The sequence below is a fragment of the Asterias amurensis genome, chromosome 13 (genome assembly GCF_032118995.1).
Source record: "Asterias amurensis chromosome 13, ASM3211899v1".
Classification (NCBI taxonomy): Eukaryota; Metazoa; Echinodermata; class Asteroidea; order Forcipulatida; family Asteriidae; genus Asterias; species Asterias amurensis.
In genome coordinates, this window is record NC_092660.1 from 6,372,006 (window position 1) to 6,392,678 (window position 20,673).

Below are 20,673 nucleotides of genomic sequence, written 5' to 3' on the forward strand. Positions count from 1 at the left end.
AAGATCCAGAAAGAGCTATTTATAGCCATGTAACCACACCAAAGGCGCAAGGTTACAAATAGCCTGGCCCCTTTTTATAAAGACAAGTTTGTTTGTCATTATTGTATAGACAACTGGGTGTATGACCCTCCAGTCAACACTCTTTCATGGTGTATTTTGAAGGAAAAACAACCAAGAACCAAGACAAGCCGAACATAAAAAGCTTCTAAATCAACAATGACGCTTTTCAAAACAGTGGCTCCAGCTTAAGGCTCAGTCAGCTTGTTTGAAGACCCTCACCACAAGTACAAACAAGTTAATGTTAGCCTCAGCCGCAGCCAAAACCTAAGCCATGGAAAAGAACCAAAGTATTAGAGTAATAGCACCAGGATAAAATACGCTAATATAAATGGAGCTTGTGGTGCATCTCCTTGCAACCTTCCATCAATCTGTCGCAAAGCGGCGGGAAATTGAGGTGAAAGAGGGGAAGTTACTTTTTACTTAGATCTATTCTTGGCACAATAATCAAATAAACACAGCTGTAGACTCTCTGATCACACAAGTGGAAGTTTAGCTTATCTCTTTATTTACCTCACAACCTATGCATGTAGGCCTACCCCCATGGACAAGCTAATGTAGCATGGTCAATACTCATGAATTTTAGGGGATTCAAAATTGGGCTCTTTCCACTGTGCACCACTGACAATCTTTGAACATGGACCCCGCTTAGTTACACTCAATTGACAATCCAGGATTGAGATCCAACATTTTTATCATGACCACAGATCAAAATCTTATAGTAAAGACATCTGGTCTAGAATGTAGGTGTCATATGGTTCATATGTTTCCAGTCCTTGAGGATTCCGACCCCCAGCCCCTCTGTTTCCCAAGACAGCACTAAAAGAGTCGTATACACTGTTTGTCACAATCATGTACTGGTGTATGGGTAAAACCATAGCGAAAGTACCACAGACTATAATGGTTTTACCATTGTAAAACCATGGTAAAACCAACATTCTATTCTAAATCCATAATGCGATTATTCATTCAACTTTATGGGCAAGTTGCGAATTGCAATAGACAGAAAAACAACAAGATCTGAATTGAAATATCATCAACAAATACCATTAAATAAGCACTTCAAATCTCAAATGAAGACAAGTCAACAAATACATGCTGGTTAAAGGCAAGGTAGACCTTATGTTTTTGGATATTTTCGGTTGTTGTAATCCTAAGTATAGAATAAAACTAACCAGTGACAATTTCATTTCAAAAGGTGGTAGAGTTTTTGAGATATCCCCTTAAATCTAGAGCAGCTATGTCCACCCAGGAAGAATAATCTGTAATTGAAAAACACACAAGCTGAGAAACCCTTTCATCCAGAAAGGTTTCTCAGATTGAAATGTTGGTTTAAACCCCTTTCTCTCAAACCACATTCCTTTGAAGGGAATCGTTTCTTATAATGTTTCACATTATGAAAAGCTGCAATGCTTATTATTTCAAAAGAAAATTCATATGGTCATTAATTTTTGGAGCAATTACCAAAGGTATGCATCCCTTTAACAGAAAATCAAAACCCTATGCAAAAATCACTATCATTTAAAGGTGTCAACCACTTTCAATCGAACTACCATCACGAAGAATCAAGCTCAACATGAAAATTCACTTTCACCAAAATCAAATCCCCCCCCCCTTTACATTTAAGAAGTGTTCTATGGCAAAAGCAAACTCTATTTACCTAATACCCAAGCATACCTGCTAATGTATGTTCCCATACCTTTAGTACATAGCCAAACAAAGCGCTTTTACTCGCAAACAAACCTAATCTCATGAATCTATACACAGTGTATAGCTACGCAGAAATCAAACCACTCTCACCTAGCAATTTGCGTTTACGGAGAGAAGGCGAAAAAAATGGCAGGCGACGATGGATGGGAATAATCCAGAACTTTTCGAAATCAGATTGTGGCGACTTAAATTCATAATTGCATTTTGACTTTCGAGAATATTTTAGCTGGGGCCAGGGTTGAATTGCATTTTTGCTGGGGATTGTTTAAAGGGACGTGAAACAGTATAATGTAGAAATATCCCACAGAATTAACCAACTCTTTCATTATTTTAATATAAAACATTGTAACATAAATTCAAGCCCTTGCAAGTTGTTGATATGCTGGGTGGAATGATTGGTATCCTTGCTTCTGATTGACAAGAGCTACAAAGGCCTACCTCATAAAATATTCCATTTCACAATATGGCAATAATCAAAGTAATAAACCACAAAATTTGGCAATAACAATGCAAGCTGTGCGAGATCCCCAATGCCAAAACAAAAAATTTAATACCACCACCCCCAACACCAACCCCCCATAATTCTGTACCATTATTCCTCATACAAAGCTTCGAGTTCAAGGTGAAACCCACATAACAGTGCAATTATCTGGGTGGATGGTCTGAAGGGCCTTACATGCTCAATTCTGAATCAATATCCATCGCTACAGCCACATTGCTGCCGTTATTGCTTGTTAAAAGCCTCTTTTCCTAGCGGCTTCCCGAAATAAAAGACCAAGGGCAGCTCTAGCAATGCCAGTCCCTTATTTAATTATTCCATATTTGACCCGTACTTCCAGACACAAACAAAATGTGAAATTTTTGTATTATTAAATATGTTGTGAAAGAGACGGGCTTACATGTGTAATTTTAAGTAGATACACGATCAATCTTCATAAAAGGTTGTCTTTTGACTAATACTACTAGATATATTGTTTCTTTGTCCCCTTGTGGCAGTTGTGCTCCCCAGGATTCAGAATTAATATCAATTTCAGACCTTATATTTGGCACAATCAAACATTTATTCATAACTCAAAGCAATGTTTATAGTTTCAAAAAGCTTTACAACTTGGATGTGCAGTACTTAAAATACGAAGTTATCCTTTCGATTCAAAACCATTTTATTGTTTTAATCCTAAACAATTCAATTGAACTAACCTGTGAAAATTTCAATTCAAAAGATGGTAGCATTTTGGGAATATGTCCATGCAGAAAGAATAATCCGTAATTGGAATACACAATCTGAGTGTCTCAGAATGACATTTAAATATGGAACCACATTCTGTAAAAGTAAAACCACATAGAAGGGAATCATTTCTCAAAATGTCATACATTCCACAGCTGCAGTGCTTCTTACACCAAGTAAGTTTTTTGCCCATTGATTTGTGAAGTACATCTCATTACCAAAAGTATATTCCCTTTAACCAATTTTCACTAAATGTGTCTGCCGCTTGAACAACACACAATTCAAACCGTCTGGCAAATAATTTTCCCTCCATCATATGAAGTGTTTGTCACTATTAGCTCTTGTACTACAATATTATTTCAAAGGGTGGAGGGTTTGGGTTTTCTTTCCCGAGGTGAATTTTTATGTCAACATGTCTTTGATCGCCAACCAACCATGAATTTGAAGAGAAAAAATGTGCACTGTGGAACACAATATTAGCCCTGGGACAACATTGATGTTACCCCAGGTATACCTAATAGGGTCTTAACCTCTATCCCAAACAATACAAACATGTGAATTCATCAAGCAGTCCACTCCGATTACCCCCGGCAACAAAAAGAACCATTGAGTCTGGAGTGGTTCTTTTATTACACACGGGGAGTGTACAACGTAACCCAGGCTGGAATAGTTTCAGCGATATTTGGAAACCCAAACCCTGCCAATCTGTTGAGACGTGGCAGTCTAACAATTGCGAACAACGATAACCAAAACATCAGCCCTGGAGAAGTGAATTTTACTAACAAAATTCAAGAGAGAGTATGGTCAAAACATGACCCCTGAGGTCAACGCTGCAAACTAGGAGAACTTTCAACAATATTGATTCAAAGTTACACTCAAAGTTTAATTGCTTTTTGGTGGTTTTGATACCTGATAATTTTGTTTTATACCTGCACCGTGGCTATAAAGCTTGGCAATTAAATTCATTCAATGCCACAACATTTTAGAACCAACAAGCAGTTGGGTGGCTTTACAATAAGTCTGTGAAGTTTTGGTTCCTTACTATTTTTAATTGAGCCAAAGAGAAAAGAATGAAGGTCTGAAGAGAGCTCTTCAATAATTAGGAGAGGATTAAACTTTTATTTTGTGCAAATCAATAAAATAATATTTAAACAAAGTTAGCCAGCCGCTTTTTAATGAGTCTTAGAAGTTTCTGTTCCCTTAAATTCATAATGTAGCCAAGAAAAGAATGAAGGTTTGAAAGGGCGCTCTTTAATAAATAGGAAAGAGGGTTAACATTTTTTGTTTGCGCTATTCAATAAAAGGACATTTAAAAACAAGAAGCTATAAAATGAATAAAATTTAGCTGCAAAGTTTACATTTTGACGACTATTTTTTATTTACAGTTGAAAGGCAGTCCTAGGGGACACAATTCACCACTAGAAAACATCTGTGATTTCAGTTAAAGTTTTATACTGCTACAACATTACTAGCTAGCATGGTCACATGTCTAGCATCTAGCAAAAGGTCTCAGCTGAACAACCTTGAGCCCATCATAGATAAGCCACCGGCCTGCTGCCAACCATCACATCAAGTTCAGGACAGAAACCCTAACAGTAAAAAAAGGTGAACCAGAGAATTTAACAGCTGCTTGTAATTGACCTCCGAGGCTTCCCCTTCAGTCTAGAGATAGTGAATCTACCTGGACAAAAATAAGAAACCCTGGCAAACTAAACTAACAATTCTCTCCGCAAGAGAGATCTATTCTAAGTTACAGCCATTGATCCTACAGAACAGGACAGAAACCCTTGTAGAAAAAGAGAATCCAACAGAGAACAAACAGCTGCTTGTCATTGACCTCCGAGGCTTCCCTTCAGTCTAGAGAGACAGTGAATCAACCTGGACCAAAAAAACCTAAACTAACAACTCTCCGCAAGAGAGATCTATTCTGAGTTACAGCCATGGATCCTACAGATAAACTAATTCCATAATCGTTTCCATCGAGTAGCCTTCACCCCCAAATACCTCCGTGTCGTCTTTTCCTCCCACATGCCATAAATGACTAACAATATTGAAATCATATTGGGGTCGGGGCTCGTTACAGAAAGGAAGTGGCCCTACAATTTCTGCAAATGTTATGTCAACTATGAAGCGGATTCCACTTATCGCCCCCAATTACTGTGGTTTATTCACAGAGTAAGAACTGGACTTGGTTGTCATAATCGAGTACAGCATGTATGAAAGGCAAGCTGTGGCTATGATGAAAGGGGCACCAGACTGTTGTCATAAAGTTAGCTTATTTTCTGAAGACGAGCAAAGTATATTGTTTGAAACGTCAAGACCAAAACACGATGAGGAACATCTCTGACAGGGCACCAGACTGCTATCATAAAGTTAGCTTTCTCCTGAAGCCAAAGCAGAGTATACCATTTGAAACATCGAGACCAAACCACTCTTTTCATAGCCAACACTCCCGCAAAAGAGAATTAGGAACATCTCTGACAGGGGCACCAGACTGTTATCTTTAAAGTTAGCTTTCTCCTGAAGCCAAGCAGAGAATACTGTTCGAAACATCAAGACCAAACCGGCTCTTTTTAGAGCCAACACTCCACCAAAAGATAATTATTACACTGGTTGTACCCACAAGTTTACTATTATTTATGGTTTAATCTAACCCTTTATAGTGTACACATGCAGTGACAAACTCTAAATCTTGCCACGCCAAAAAGAGGCCATATTGATTTGCCTTTCTATGTGTCTGGTCACACTGATTTGAAATTTTCAGGGGTTGAGTGCAAACAATAATAAAATCCTGCAAATGGTTTACAGCGAGCTCATCTTAGTCAAGCGATAAAACCTCCCTGGACATTCAAGGTACTACAGTAATGGATTGAATCTACTAATGGGAAAGCTAGAAGCTTGGAAGATAAATCTGCCAAGAGAACATTTTAGTGAAAAGAAGATCTATGAAAGAAAACTGAAATCCAGGAGAAAAAAACATCCTGATGAATCAGAAGGCATGTTTTTTGTTTTTTCTAGACACAAAGATGGCTGTGCCACAAAAAAAAGATCTATGTATGTTTAGTCAATGGATACAAAACCCACAAAATGTTGAATATTTTTGTTACAAAATTTAGAATTTGATACTTTTTCATAACATTTGTTCAATTGCCTTGAATTTGTACTTGGCTCAATTTCAATGAATTAATCATCATCTGGATAGTTGGGTTAATTAAAAACTTAATCTACTGTTTTTGTACAGTTTCTGAGATTGTACTCTGTTAAAAGTTTGGCTACTTTCACATAAAGTTACAACTACCGTATAATAAAACAAAATCTACATCGTTAGAGACATTGGTGTGTGAAAGAAACCAGTACTTTCCAAATGAAATAGACTTCCCCCACCCCCTAAAAACACAAACAAACAAACGAACAAACTAACAAACAAACATTAACGGGAAAACAACCTAAAACGGAGACCTAATGACTAAATCCTAATGCACCAAAAAAAAAAATTCAATATGTTAGCAAAACACATTCTTGTCAATATTGGTCTGTACTGGTCTGGTACCCTAAATCAATCATTAAGATCTGTATCATCATTACAACTTACGAGCATATATCCAGACTTTAAAAAGAAAATGAAAACATCTGGTAGTTTAGTAAATTATTACTTTGCATATTAACAAAAATAATGGATGCAAGTGAAGAAAAAATAGCAATATGGCCACATGTTCAGTTTCATGAAGATTATAAGCAGAATTAGTTTCAAATTTACCACCAAGATGGATAAATTAATAAGCATTTAATCGAACAATTATCATAATTTCTTTTAAAATCACCCAAGAATTTTTTATTGGTTGGTGCGTCAAACATTATTCCATGCAATATCCTTACCAGTCCTCTCTTTCGTGTTGACGAACTGTAGACATAATTAGCAGCAGGGTGGGAATGGGGTACCGCGACCAACGGTACCGTCCCGTAAGGTGCACCGCTTGGCGCAAGTATCATCTCACCACCGGCGTATGGATCAACAAAGTACATTTGGTTGCAATACGCTCTTTCAAAGTAAACTCAATGCAGCTGGTGTTTCCCTTAATCACATGCGATACAGGGCTCTCTCTCTCTCTCTTTGATTGTACAGTTAAATACAATTCCAGCTGGATTTGGAACTCCCAAAGTGTGACCACACACAACTGACACAATGACACAACTGGAAGAATGACTCTAGCTGGACACTTTTGTGTAGCTGCTGAAAACAGTTCCTGTTCGACCAGAGTTTTTTTTCCGCCTCCTTTTATTGTGTGTGTGGGATGCTCAACACAGCAAGCCTGTCTACTGCACACCGTCAGAGCTTGACTGAAGTGAGTGAACAAACGGTACGGCGTCTGTGAGGAGTGCAGCGCTACTCGCCTGGCATGGTTGTTTGCTCGGTAAACCGTGTCGCTATTTAGCTAGGGTCAATCCTTCAAACTCATAAAGGAATCACTCGACTAGAACCAGCTTCATCCATCAAGGGTTTTTCTTTTTTTAGCCGTTGAGCACACCAACTAACTCCAGAAAAATCATCCGAGTTGCGTAACCGATAGCTCAAGCATACAAGCCTATTATATTCCAGTTGTACTCTGCAAGCCACTCTCTCCTTCTCAGTCCTTCAGCAAACACTGAGAGTGTTTTCCCTGAAGCTACATCCAGCCCCAGTCAAACACCCCAGCTCAGGCAGAGATTAAATAAAAGCAACCCAGGGTCATCCGTTCCACTGTGTATTGCCTTTCCCTTCTCTGAGCACCATTCATTCCAGTGCAGATTTACTCAAGTAACCTTCCATTCTGAGACAGCATTTACTAAGCTTCAGCGAACTCATGATTTCTTTGCATTCATGCAGGGATTCAACAACAGATATTGGTAAAGTAGCCACAGGGTTGCAAGGCCAAACCCAACAAAGGGAAGTAATCCCAGTTACAGACACAATAATGGCTGACAAGGACCAAATGAATATTCACACATGTGGCAAATCCTTTAAAATAACAAAATCACTGTTTGGGACAGGTAAAGAAATTATCCAAAGCATGCAGAGAGTAACTAAAGGCACGCACAGCTTTTAAAAAAAGTTTTTCTTCATGCAAAAAAACAAGTGTCTACTTGCACTTTATTGGCGTTATCATTCCTTAAAGTTTGTTTTTCCAACAGGTTGTCCAAACAAATTGAACTTTTGTTATCTCTTCAGTTTCTTACCTATGACCTTCATGTGGTTTACTTATCGATAAACAATTATAATCCCTCTCATGTTACCAAACACAGCCAATTATACCTGTTCCTCTCCAGGCAAAGTCACAACTGTTAATCTGAAATAGCGCCCTCTCTGGCAAGGGTTTACTAAACCAAAGACTTTCTTAAACTTTTATTGAATATCAAATGCTACACGTGTCTGAAATTTCTGTTCAGAATTACTTTCCTATTTTGTTTACTGTGTACATGGTGGGAAGGGGAGGGGGTCAGGGAAAGACAGCTTAAAGACACTGGACACTATTGGTAATTGGGTCATTCCGTGTCAAATCAGCCCCCAAAAAAAAGGCAATTTTGTCAAAGACTGGTCTTCACAGTTGGTGTATCTCAACATATGCATAAAATAACAAACCTGTGAAAATTTCAGCTCAATCGGTTGTCGAAGTTGCAAAATATGCACTTGGTTCCTATTAAATGTCGACAAACAGTTTTGAAAAACTCTGGGGAAACCCGTGACCTGTCAACAAACACAGCTATTCAGCACGTATATTTTGAAGTGTGACACCATTACGATTAGGCAACAATACGTGCATGAAGTTTGCTATTCATGCTCCAGATTGCACACATACAACATTTGCACATTGTAGTTTTTATCAATAGATTTATATTAATATGCACATCATGTGACACCGTGTGTGACAACAAGTATATGTGGTTGGATATATCCCTATAGATCAGTCACACAGAACGATGGGGAAAGCAAAGAACTAATTTAGCCCAGGCCCAAATCAGCACTGATGAAATATGTCATCAATAACATATTTTGGCACTGAAGCGGCACTGTGAATTGCTTTTCAATATGATTAAAAGCATTCAGCCATACGATCAAAAGGAAGGGGGACAAAACCAGGTAATTAGGAAGAAATATTGAAATCACCTGACATTGAAATGCTCAGAGGGACTAGACTTGTGCGAGTCCCCTGTTGCGATGTCTGTTAATGGTGTTAATGTTATAGTTGACTTCCTCGTAAATAGAAACAGAGACTATGCTCGTATCAACCAAGTTTGGGTATTTTGACTGATTTCATTTTTATGTGACGAGATGATGAAATGAGAGCCACTTGAAAGAATGACATTTTCAATACAATGCCAAATGCCATGCATATTTTAGTACTTTGTTTAGACATTGCCAATAAAAACTCAGGAACCGTGACTGCAGTTAAGCCATACACAAGCTCAAAGCTGACTTCCTTCAACTTTCACAAAGGTCATTAATAGTCACGTGTTGTGTTTTAACCAATAAAAATGTGTTATAAATAGGGCCAAATCAGATTGGAAAAGTCAACAGCGGCGCTGTTCCATTTGAAAGCGCCGAAGCAGACTGAATCGCCCTCGTACATTCATAAATAAATTAACACGTAATAAATCCTTGCCTTCAGATGCAATATTGGGGTTGCGTGATGAGATGTCTCTCAATCTATTATGCCTGAATGAGCTTAATCACTCCCACTAGAAAGTATCACGTGAGACCGGACAGAATGGTTCCATTCCGTGACAAGAGGAAACGAAGGACATTAGTTTCTAATGTTGAATGAATTGTGAAGATATTAAATTTAATTAGTTTGAGCTAAGCACCAAATAAGGGCTTGAACTAATTGTTGGCCATTGAGAATGTAATGTTGTGAAAAAGTATAATTTTAAGCCTAATATCCAGGCTTGAAATTAATACTGGACCGCATGCCTGAGGTTAATTAATTAATGAATAATTATCTTTTAAAACAGCAATTTATTAACCCCTATTCTCTACCCACAACATGATTAACAACCACAACCCGACCCATTAACCATCGATGCCTACCAACTCACGCCCCTCAAAATGCCCCGCCCACATCATTTTAATACCCTCTGAAATGAGGCGCGTTTCCGCTTCAGGAAATATTGGTGGACTAATCTTCAGGAACAGCCCCCTCAAGTGGTCATGATACCCTAACACCATTCTCTCCAGGATCCAACCCAGTACCATTAAACAATGTCAACCCTGTTTAACCCCTACCCTGCCCATTATCTCAATACCAACAACAGTGCTCTCAAAATGCCCCACCCACATCATTTGAATACCTTTAGCCGAGTAGCGCATATTAATGTTGCACAAGGCTGTATACTCCCCACCAGGGAGCTGAGATGTTTTAAGGAGTGATTTATGGCCCAGTGACCAGGGGTAATAATGTGAAGCGCTTTGGGACGCCCTCCGGGGGTGAAAAGCGCTATATAAAAACAGGTTATTATTATTGTTATTAAGTCGTGCTTCCACTTTCAGATAACCCTCACTCTGCATCTTCAGTAATACTCAAGCTCATCTCACTAAACCGACAGTACGTTTTGATGAAGCCTTCACTAAATACACCTAAGAGCAAATTGGTCCAGACATAAAATTACTCGCAAATTGATAATTTTCCCGCGGGCGGGCGGACGGCAGAAGTTATATGGCCTTGCTATTTACAAATTGAACGTGAGTGCTTGTGGAAACAGTGCCGTTTGGAGACTGATATTTGAAAGTGCGTTTACCTTCAACAGAGAGTCAGATGTATTGGGGGGGGGGGGGGGGGAGGAGACCTTGTGGTGGCCGAGTCTATACTTTTAATTGATGAGCCTCAATGCTTGATTTGATTGGAAATTGGAGAAGATCGGGGGGGGGGGGGGAATATAGCGGCAAGCAAAGAGCATTATCTCCGTCTACCCACCTACAAGTAAGTAAAATCTAATAGCAAAGCCACCAGACTTCCAGGGACTGTGCCTTTGAAGAATGGCGACAGTGAGTCAGGAATCTGGGATCAGACTAAGCAGAGCGAGGGCGCTCTTCAACTTTACATGGGCATGCACGTAGTTATAATAAAAATGGGTATATGATTGTTTGGGGTTTGCTTTCAAATGGTAAAAGATACCAAAGAAATGAGTGCACGCTAATTTCTCATCTCAACTCATCTGCATAGACCATTGCCCCCCCCCCCCCCAAATAAAAAAAATACATTTATAATGAATCTGGGTTAAAACCTTTAGCTTTTCAATTACAGGCAGGGTCTTGAGTGATGGATAAACACTGTTTACTTACTTAATTCCCATGTTTTTCTGCCATACCCTGTTTATTTATTTGGCTGAATGTATATTCGGCTTACGCGAACCTCTGCGCAAAGCTGTCAAATCCGCCATGGGGCAACTCCCGGTAGTGGCTGAACCACTGACCTGCTGCGCTTTAAGTGCAGTTGTATTAAACCACTCAGCGATTGAGCCTGCCCAGTGGCTATATCATCAGCTTGATACCGAACGGAAACAGGTAGAACTCCAATTTGCATTTAGTCTACCAAGACTTGATAATCACACAATCACTTGTCGTGCTGCGAAATCGTAAGTAACATTAAAAATATATTGATCTGAGCTGGTTGCTATTTAAAACAAAAATTAAGAGCTTTCATCGTTTGCATCTTGCAATCAGGAAGATTTCGTACAACAATCAGGGAGACAGTTTCCAAAATCAGGGGGATTTTCAACTTGGTTCATCAGATTACGGAAAGATTAGTTTATTTTCAGGGAACTTTCTGCAGAATCAGGAAGAGTTGGCAGATCTGCAAGTGCACAAAAATCATTTGTTATCAACTCTTCTTCTACAATTAACCCACACCTGTGACGTCATGCTATTGTTAAATCGCTCCATTATTTTGCACGAATGGCGCGATGGGTACATCTATTCACCCATTGTGCATAAAAGAGTTAGGGAATAAAGTAAATCAAGTCAATGACGCCATGGCCATGCATGGACCGTATATTATTTTGTTTTTAATGGTTTTTAACACAGGTTAATAGAGCTACACATGTATTGCAAAATGATCGTTAACACTTTCCACAAGTGAACAGCTTTATTATTAAATTATTATTTAGCTGAGATGTTAAAAAATAATTATATAACTACAACAGTAATTTAGGCAGGTCTTAAAGTCAGATAAATCAATTTCATTTTAACCAGTATTCTTGTTTTTAGTTTTTATTAATTCAAAATGCTTAATTTATCATACACAAACATGGTAAGTGAGTAAAGTCCCTACAATTTAAGATTGCAAAGATACTTTTTTCAATATCATCATAAAATAACAGGAATTCAACTGAAATTGTTGATCATAAAGGTAGCTTAAATTTGTTTATTAAAAACAAATCTGAAACTACAGGCTTGTACGCGGGTACTTCTTTTATCTTCACCTTTTGGGTTTTTTGTAGACCGAGAAAGTCGGCTACAACATCATCTGATAGTCTGTTTCTATCACTAACTTGTATAAATTTACTTAAAGTCAAGAAACAAAATCACTTATCTGCTGCCACTTTCGCTCCCGATCTATGATGCCACTATCGAAGGAACGAGCATATTTCCTAAATGTTGGTCTTTGTCCATTGTTCACACACCACCAGTGGTGTTCACTGGAGTGAACAAGCTTACGTAATACATACAAACAATTGACTTAAAAATTAAACAATATCGCGTCATTCGTGCGAAATAATGGAGCGATTTTCACAATAGCATGACGTCACAGGTGTGGGTTAAGTCGCATAATGCCCTCGGTGAACGCGCCATTCATGGGTAAGAATGGCGCGCACCTCGGGCATTATCCTATACGTACTTCATGGCAATTCAAAACACTGATTATTACAAATGCTGAAGTTTTACACAGATCTTCATTGCTATGGTTTTGGCTTCAGTGCCCCTTTGAATTGCTACCCTAAACATTCCTATTGTATTAATTTTCCTCAGGAATTGTAGACCGATAAACAAACTGCAGCCTGTCAAAGCTTTCCTGACCTGACAGCTCAAACTTGGGTTTCTAAAGATGGAAAAGGGCATTTTAACACCTTTTTTTTTTGGGGGGGCCAGTGGGGCTCAGCCGTCCAAGATTTTCTCTTTTTGTTTGACACACAGAAAAATACACCTGTTCCAAAGATGTTTTTCAACCCGGGCGCTGATCAAAAGTCAAAGAGGTAAGTTTCTTAAAAAAGGGATTAAATCTTGTGATGATGTTTCTGGGCTGAAAACCAAGTCCAAATCAATACAAATGCACAAATGATTGTAAATTATAATGCTGAATTTTACTCTCTTTTTTCCCCGCTCTTATTTTGAAAAGCTACAAACATGCATTCAAATTTACAAAAACAATATAGTGTTTTTTTTTGCATGCCAAAAGAATATTCTGAGCACAAAATATAATCAGGAACAAAAAAGGTGTTTTTTTTTTATAGCTAGTTCCACACACTGTATACACATGAACGGACACACCTGTATATTACAGCTGTAGATGTTCACATGGAATTATTTCACCTAAAACCCCCTCAATAAAAATTATCATAATTGGCAATTATAAAGAACTTCTTGCTAAGAGCTAAAAACGCTTGTTTGGTTAAATCGATGGCCTTGTAGCAAATCATTATTGCTCTTTTATACTCTAAACTCCCTCAGGAATAAGCCATAGTTTTGGTGTCAATTGGTGAACCACAAAATTAGCCATCATCAAAAATACAATTCCCATTAGATAGAAAAATATTTTGGGGGAAACTGACGTGAATACTTGCCTGTTTAAGAAATAGCCAACAGCTATATAGCAGGTACAGGAACCAGACAAACTGAAAGTCACACGAGGCCTTCTAAACAGTTGTTTTTGATTCCCTTTTCCAAGTAATAAATTTGATTCTGTTTTTGTATTTAAAACCCTCACCTTCCCAAATCCCCAAACAATCCTTCTCAGGAAGTTGTGCGACACTTTTTTTAGGATATAGTACTACCGGCCCAAAATAACAGAGAGCAGGCACAGTGATCTCATATACAAGTCCACCATTAGGGTATTGAGTTATTTTAGAGAGGTTAATTTGAGGAGTGAGGAGAAGTTACAAGTTCTCTAGCCTCCCCCCCCCCAAAAAAAAAATATAATAATAATAAAAATAAAATTAAAACAAGATTTTAAAAATGGGGTTCACGTTTTTATTTTAACTACTGAATCAACTTTGACCAGCGAAGGATATCTTGTCTACGGCAAGCCTAGATCTTCAAAGGTCCATTTTTATACTGCACAGGACATTTCCTGATGAAAAAAAATCATCCCTTTGGGAATAATTTGGGATGGGCCATTAATAATTTAGTCACTTAGGCCAAGACCAAGGCCACAAACAGAAGACATGGCCTCTGTACCATGGTTCGATGGATCCACTCTATTAGAATCAATTGGTTAATTGAGACGGTGCAGGTCTCCATTAAGCTGATGGATTATGACTGATGCTATGGTTCCGAGCTGCCAAAACACCAAGCAGGTTCGAAGTTTAATAAATAAAAGTCCAATTAATACACGCTTTCTACAGTTACAAGAAATCGCCAATTAATTGTGTTTGCCTATTATTACATCACAGGGTATATACAAAAAGTAAGAACGAACCATATCCTGTCACCAATCGGATATTAACAAGGTACACCTAATTAAAAGCATATTAACTTTTCTGTTTCTCCGCCAATTAACAAAACAAAGCAATGGATTTGTCAGACAAACAGAGAGCGAGGTTGCCGCTTTAATTGGAAAACGCTGCAGGAGATCCATGACTCCTTTGAAGACGGCTCGCAGAGGCCATGTGACACCGAAGCGGACGTGGAAAGCGCGGACTCTTATTGATTGATGACTAGCGGGCAATTCTTAGCAGTGTGTTAGATTACGGATGCCGATCTATTACCTAGACTACAGAGAGAAGAGCGGGAAGAGGGGAGACGGGGAGAGCCAGAGAGCAAGGCGGTATTGTGTGAACCAGGTACACACAGGGGGGTTGATACTCGATAGGAGTTTGTGAATGGGGCGTAGTTTGTGAACATCGTGTCCAGTGTAACCATTTTGTAGTGTGGTCGGGTGGCTCCAATTTCATAATAAACTCCTGAAGTGTCCTTTACTCTACTTTGCTGCTGTTTGCTGCGGCGGCAGTTGAACACAGAATGAATGGGATTACTACTATTAAAAAATGTGTCAACTCATTGTAAAAGGAAGTAAAAATGTATAAAAAAACAATTGTGAACTTGTTTGGTTTCCTCCTTTTGTTGTTTGTAATGTATTTGGATTCATAGATCAAGGTGCATTATGTTAAAACTATCGCCAAATGTTTCATTCATTCACCATGTCTAAAAGAAACAAGGGTTTCAGAGGTTTCTTTCTCCAGCAATGTGAGCAACCCTAAGCAGTGATGAGGAGTCTGGGTGCCAGGCAGTGTTTTCACACATTGTTTGACGGTGCGTCAACTTTCTACCCAGGATGGCTGAGGTGCTCAAACTTTGCCAGTGACAAACATTCTCACAGTCCCTGTGTTGAATATGTAATATGTATTTCCACAACCATAGTAAACCATGCAGGACTTCCACTCTAGAGTGGTGCAAACATTACTCCGACAGCAAGCGACTCTCATTGTTTGGTGGAGAGAGAAAAAAGAGCACTGCACAGATCGAAAGTTCAATTTATTAAAATATTGATATGTTGATTTAGTGCAGATATCACGTACATTGCTTGGTCTCAAGAGAGGTAAAGTTGAATGGGTTGTATTATTGATCAGTACAGTCGTGGTATTGACAAAAAAACGAGTTAACACAGGGGTGGGGGGGGGGGGGTAAACTAGAAATAAATTAAAGGGATGATACAGAGAATTATTATATCAACTATTCATTTCATGCTCAGTTGCTAGTAATAAAAGTAGTTTAATAATAAGTTTGCAACGGGGATAGAACATTCCTTTTGGTTTTACCCCTATACACCGATGTGTGTTAGTGCTGTTTACTCAGTTCTTTCATGAGTTCTGTGAAACAACAAACACAGACATATTACTCAGGGGGGGGGGGTTCGAATCCTAGAATAATAGTGGTAATGTGAAGGAAAAAAAACTGATTCGAATTCAACCTACTCCGATAAATATTCACAAATTCCTGAATGCAAATTGTTTTGTTTTTTACCGTTTACATCGTTGTGTACTAAGCACCGAGTACTTCATACTTCCCAATTGCTGTTCAGGGTAAAAATAAACTATAGTCTTTATCCCTGATGCAAAACTAACAATTAAAAAATTATTGACCTTGCATTTTATTTATGAATAGAGAAGACATATAACTCAATATGGCACATGTGTTAATATCACATCCCATCACTTCTAACATCTGGCGTACTATGAAAGGTCAAAGCTTGTGTTTCTTTGTTTTCAGGCTTTTTTTTTAGTACACTGCCGCTCTTTGTGAATTAATGAACTGGTTACGTATTTCAATATAAAACTACAACAGCTGCAGCTACCATTAAAATGAACAGGGAACACTTTGAGGGGATTTAATACGACATGAGAACAAATTTAGCGTTAATGTTCAGGAGTGAAGATGATATACGACATTCTTATCTGATCAATTTGAAGCTACTACAGCGTCGTTGCAGGATAATTGATAACATTGCCAGGAAATTAAGTTTCAACACGCTTGTTTTGCAATACAATGTAGCTCTAACAAACAAAATTAAAAACAAAAACAGCTGTTATCAAACCTTAACTTCGTTAATAATAAAAAAATTAATAAATAAATCTAGTTGAATATATTTCACAAAGATGTACTTTTAACGGGGTGGGGGGGGTCAGTATCTCTACAGGAACTACTACTGTGGCAACAACAATCAGTATTCACTTGATCTTGCTGTTCTTGTAGCGTTGGTCATGGCCGAGAAGCTAAGTGCACTGGACTCAAGCTCTGGTGGTTCAGCAGAGTGTGGGTTCGAGTCCCAGTCATGGTCCCTGAGCAAGATACTTTACCATAATTGCTTTGTACTTTGTACTGGGTTGGACATTAAGCCATGCTAAGACATGGCAGTGCAGGTAAAAAAAAGAACCCAGAAAACTTATCATGGAAGAGTAGAGGTTAACCTCGATGTTCCTGGTTAAAATGACAAGCACCCTTGTTTACAGGGTTGCAAGCTATAGTGATTAAGCTCACTATAAGGCATCCTTAGTTTCATTACCAGAGTATATAACAACAATAATAACTCTAGAGCACACTTGTTCAGTGATGTTTGAAGCTTTGTATGATGTGAAGGAAAAGAACAAGCTCTAAATAATAGCAAGTATGCGGTGACACTAAGACAGTCATGTAATAATTATCTTTTGAGCGAGTGTTGGCTCTGAAATTTGAGGTTTGGTTTTGAATTTTTGAACAGTATCCTCTGCTCATCTTCATGACTTGTGGAGTTATAGACAGGAGCAATGAGTTCACATCTTGTATTTATCATAGATATGAGTAATTGGATGTACAAGTAGAAATTTTGATCTGATTGGATCTGACAGTCAGTGATATTGAGATTGTTCAACACTGGTGTACCGCCATTAGAATTTAAGAATAATTTCCCTAAATTCAAGATAGCATGACATGATCCATTTCAAACACTACCCTCCTGAATAAAATGTATTGATTACTGGTTTCAGTAGACCGTTGATTCTTAACCAGCCATCTACAACATGCAGGCTTACATGAAGCCCAAAGTGAGGATCCCAACTTGGTCCCGACATGATCACGCCGTGGTCCCACCAACTTCCATGGTCTCACATGGTCCAGATTGTCAACACAGTGTACTGCCAACAGAATTTAAGACTAATTTCTCTAAAATGAACCATAGCATGGCATGATCTATTTCACCATTTCACACTCCTGAATAAAGTGTATTGATTACTGATTTTCAGTAGACAGTAGCCTACATGAAGCCCCAAGTGAGGATCCCAACAGGGTCCCGCCATAATACTGGTCAGGAGTCGTCCCGCCATTATCCTGCCGGGAGTCCCTGAAACTTCCATGGTCCCACCATGGAGAATGGTCTCACTAACCAATGCAACAGGTGCCATCCTCATCCTCCATTGTTACGTTGTCTACCAACCATCAACAGATCAATCCAATCCACTGAATGCCACTACTACACTTCGGTTCCCGCCAAGCTACAACTAGAAACCTGACAACAATGGAGACATGGGACAATAAAGGCAACAATACGAGCGCCCAGACCATCATCATGCGCCTTTAACTATAAATAGAAACGCTGTCTGGGACAACACACCGCAAGCCTGTAGACAACCAAACATCAAGGATCCTTATGTGCAACTGTTCATACAAATACCACTAACTGTGCACTGCACATGACTCCATCATTTATATGAGTTCAGTGCAAATTTAACGGATGAAGATTTGTCTTCTCATTTTCATTCTGTTAACATGGTTAATGTTGCAAAGTGAATGAGACAAGAATATGTTTCAATTTTGCCAGTGAGCACAACACCACTCTAAATCATCCGAGTGCAATGTAAAGCCAATCATATAGGCCTCCACTGTACATCCACAATCATCTTTAGGGTGATTCGAAACAACACAAATCCATTCTCTAACAACAATTTTTTGGCTTGTCAGTGGATGGCAGAGTTGCCCGCATTTAACTCTTGCAATCAGGAAGTTGTTGTACAACAATAAGGGAATAAGTGTTCACGGGTCGATTAGGACTAGTAACTCGTCCTAACTCAAGATAAGACTAGTCCTAACTCTTTGTGAAATCCACCCCAGATTCAGGGAGATTTTGTAAAACAAGAACTGAGATATTTAGAACTACATTCAAGGACATAGTGAATAGGTTTCCATAATCCAGGGAACTTTGTCTTTGAATAATCATGGAGATGTTTAATAGAACTACTTTCAACTGCGAATAAGTATCACAAACACAGAGATTTTGGCAAACAATTAGAACTACATTCAACAAATTATGGAAGAAGTTTCCATAATCAGAAAGATTTCTTAGATTTGTTCATCAGAAAATATTCAAGCACTCCATTATCGTCTACAACAAATAGGGAGAAAATTAGAACTGCAGAATAAGTTTGTTATCAGGGAGATTTTCAAAAGGCATTCATCAGAACATGTTCAAGCACTCAGTTATCTTTATCATGCTTCTGGATTCCTTAATACATTAATTAGAGGCAGTGGACACTATTGGTAATTACTCAAAATAATTATTAGCATAAAACATTTCTTGGTGACGAGTAACGGGGAGAGGTTGGTGGTATATAACATTGTGAGAAACGGCTCCCTCTGAAGTGCCATAGTTTTCGAGAAAGAAGTAATTTTTTTATGAATTTGATAGAGACCTCATATTTAGAACTTGAGGTCTCGAAATCAAGCATCTAAACGCACACAACTTCGTGTGACAAGGGTGTTTTTTTTTCTTCTTCATTATTATCCCGCAACTTCGATGACCGATTGAGCTCAAATTTTCACAGGTTAGTTATTTTATGCATATGTTGAGATACACCAACTGTGAAGGCTAGTATTTGACAATTACCAATAGTGTCCACTGCCTTCAAGAGCAATGACCCCAAATGTTCAAACTGTATTCAACATCACAAACTTCTAACAAGCGAAGGTCACACAAGTCCCCAAATGGAACCAAGCTTCCAGTCATTTCACAAGTTTAACATTCCAGAGAGTCTTGCAAGATTGAAGAATAATTTCAGTAATCTCCGGGGAGAATGTTCTACTGTTGGACATGCTGGAGGGAGTAACTAGAGATGCCCAGACGGAAGAGGGATAATTGATGATGGCTGTAATTGCTTCCATCACCCAACCCCACAGTCAGCATTGTTGGTAAACACTGACATGTGAGCAAAATTGTAAATGGCTTCATGCTGAAAGTACTGTAAATAGGAAATTCATTTCAAGAGGTAGGTATGGGTTTCAGATACCACTATGTGGAGTGTTTTGGACTTGATACTTGGCTCTTAGAGGCACTGGGGTGGATTTCACAAAGGTAGTCCTAACTTAGGACTAGTCCTAACTTAGGACTAGTCCTAGGCAATGCTAAGAGATAGGACCAGTAACTCATCCTAACTTAGGACTGGTCCTATCTCTTAGCATTGCCTAGGACTAGTCCTAAGTTAGGACTACCTTTGTGAAATCCACCCCTGGACATCTTTGATAATTACCAAAGATCAGTATTCTCGCTTGGTGCATCCCAACGCAAGCATAAAATAACGAATCTGTGAAACTTGGGCTCACTTGGTCATCAAATTTGCAAGAGAATAATGAAAGAAAAACACCCTTGTTTGATAAATGTGTGTGCTTTCAGATGGCTACAAAATATTAAAAGACTTCAGGCCTGAAGCCTTTCAATATTTGAGTATAAGAAATTACCTCTTTCTTACAAACTACATTACTTCATTACTTCTCACAATGTTTAATACTATCCACAGCTAGTTACCAAGTAAGTTTTGATGCTAATAATTATTTAGAGTAAATACCAATAGTGTCCAATGCCTTTAAGCAACTTTATAAAGTCTGTCCCTGGTCACTAGCCACATACAAAATATTGAGGTCGTCACTCGTTAGACAATCAACCAAATAAGGAATGCTTTGCCCTGAACCA

At 38.5% G+C, this 20,673-nt stretch overlaps 1 protein-coding gene across 6 annotated transcripts in view; it reads right to left on the bottom strand.

Annotated features, from left to right (window-relative positions):
• Positions 1 to 20,673, bottom strand: part of LOC139945753 (polypyrimidine tract-binding protein 3-like) — a 108,246-nt gene that overhangs the window by 47,751 nt on the left and 39,822 nt on the right. For 2 of the 6 annotated variants that reach the window (XM_071943146.1, XM_071943143.1), the window contains exon 1: positions 6,869 to 7,788. The exons of 2 other annotated variants lie outside the window; for them this stretch is intronic. In XM_071943146.1, coding sequence (XP_071799247.1) covers positions 6,869 to 7,015 — 147 coding nt within the window. In that variant the 5' untranslated portion in view covers positions 7,016 to 7,788. Of the gene's footprint in view, positions 1 to 6,868; positions 7,790 to 20,673 lie in introns of those variants that run through there. 2 more of the 6 variants (XM_071943145.1, XM_071943148.1) reach the window with 2 other exon arrangements.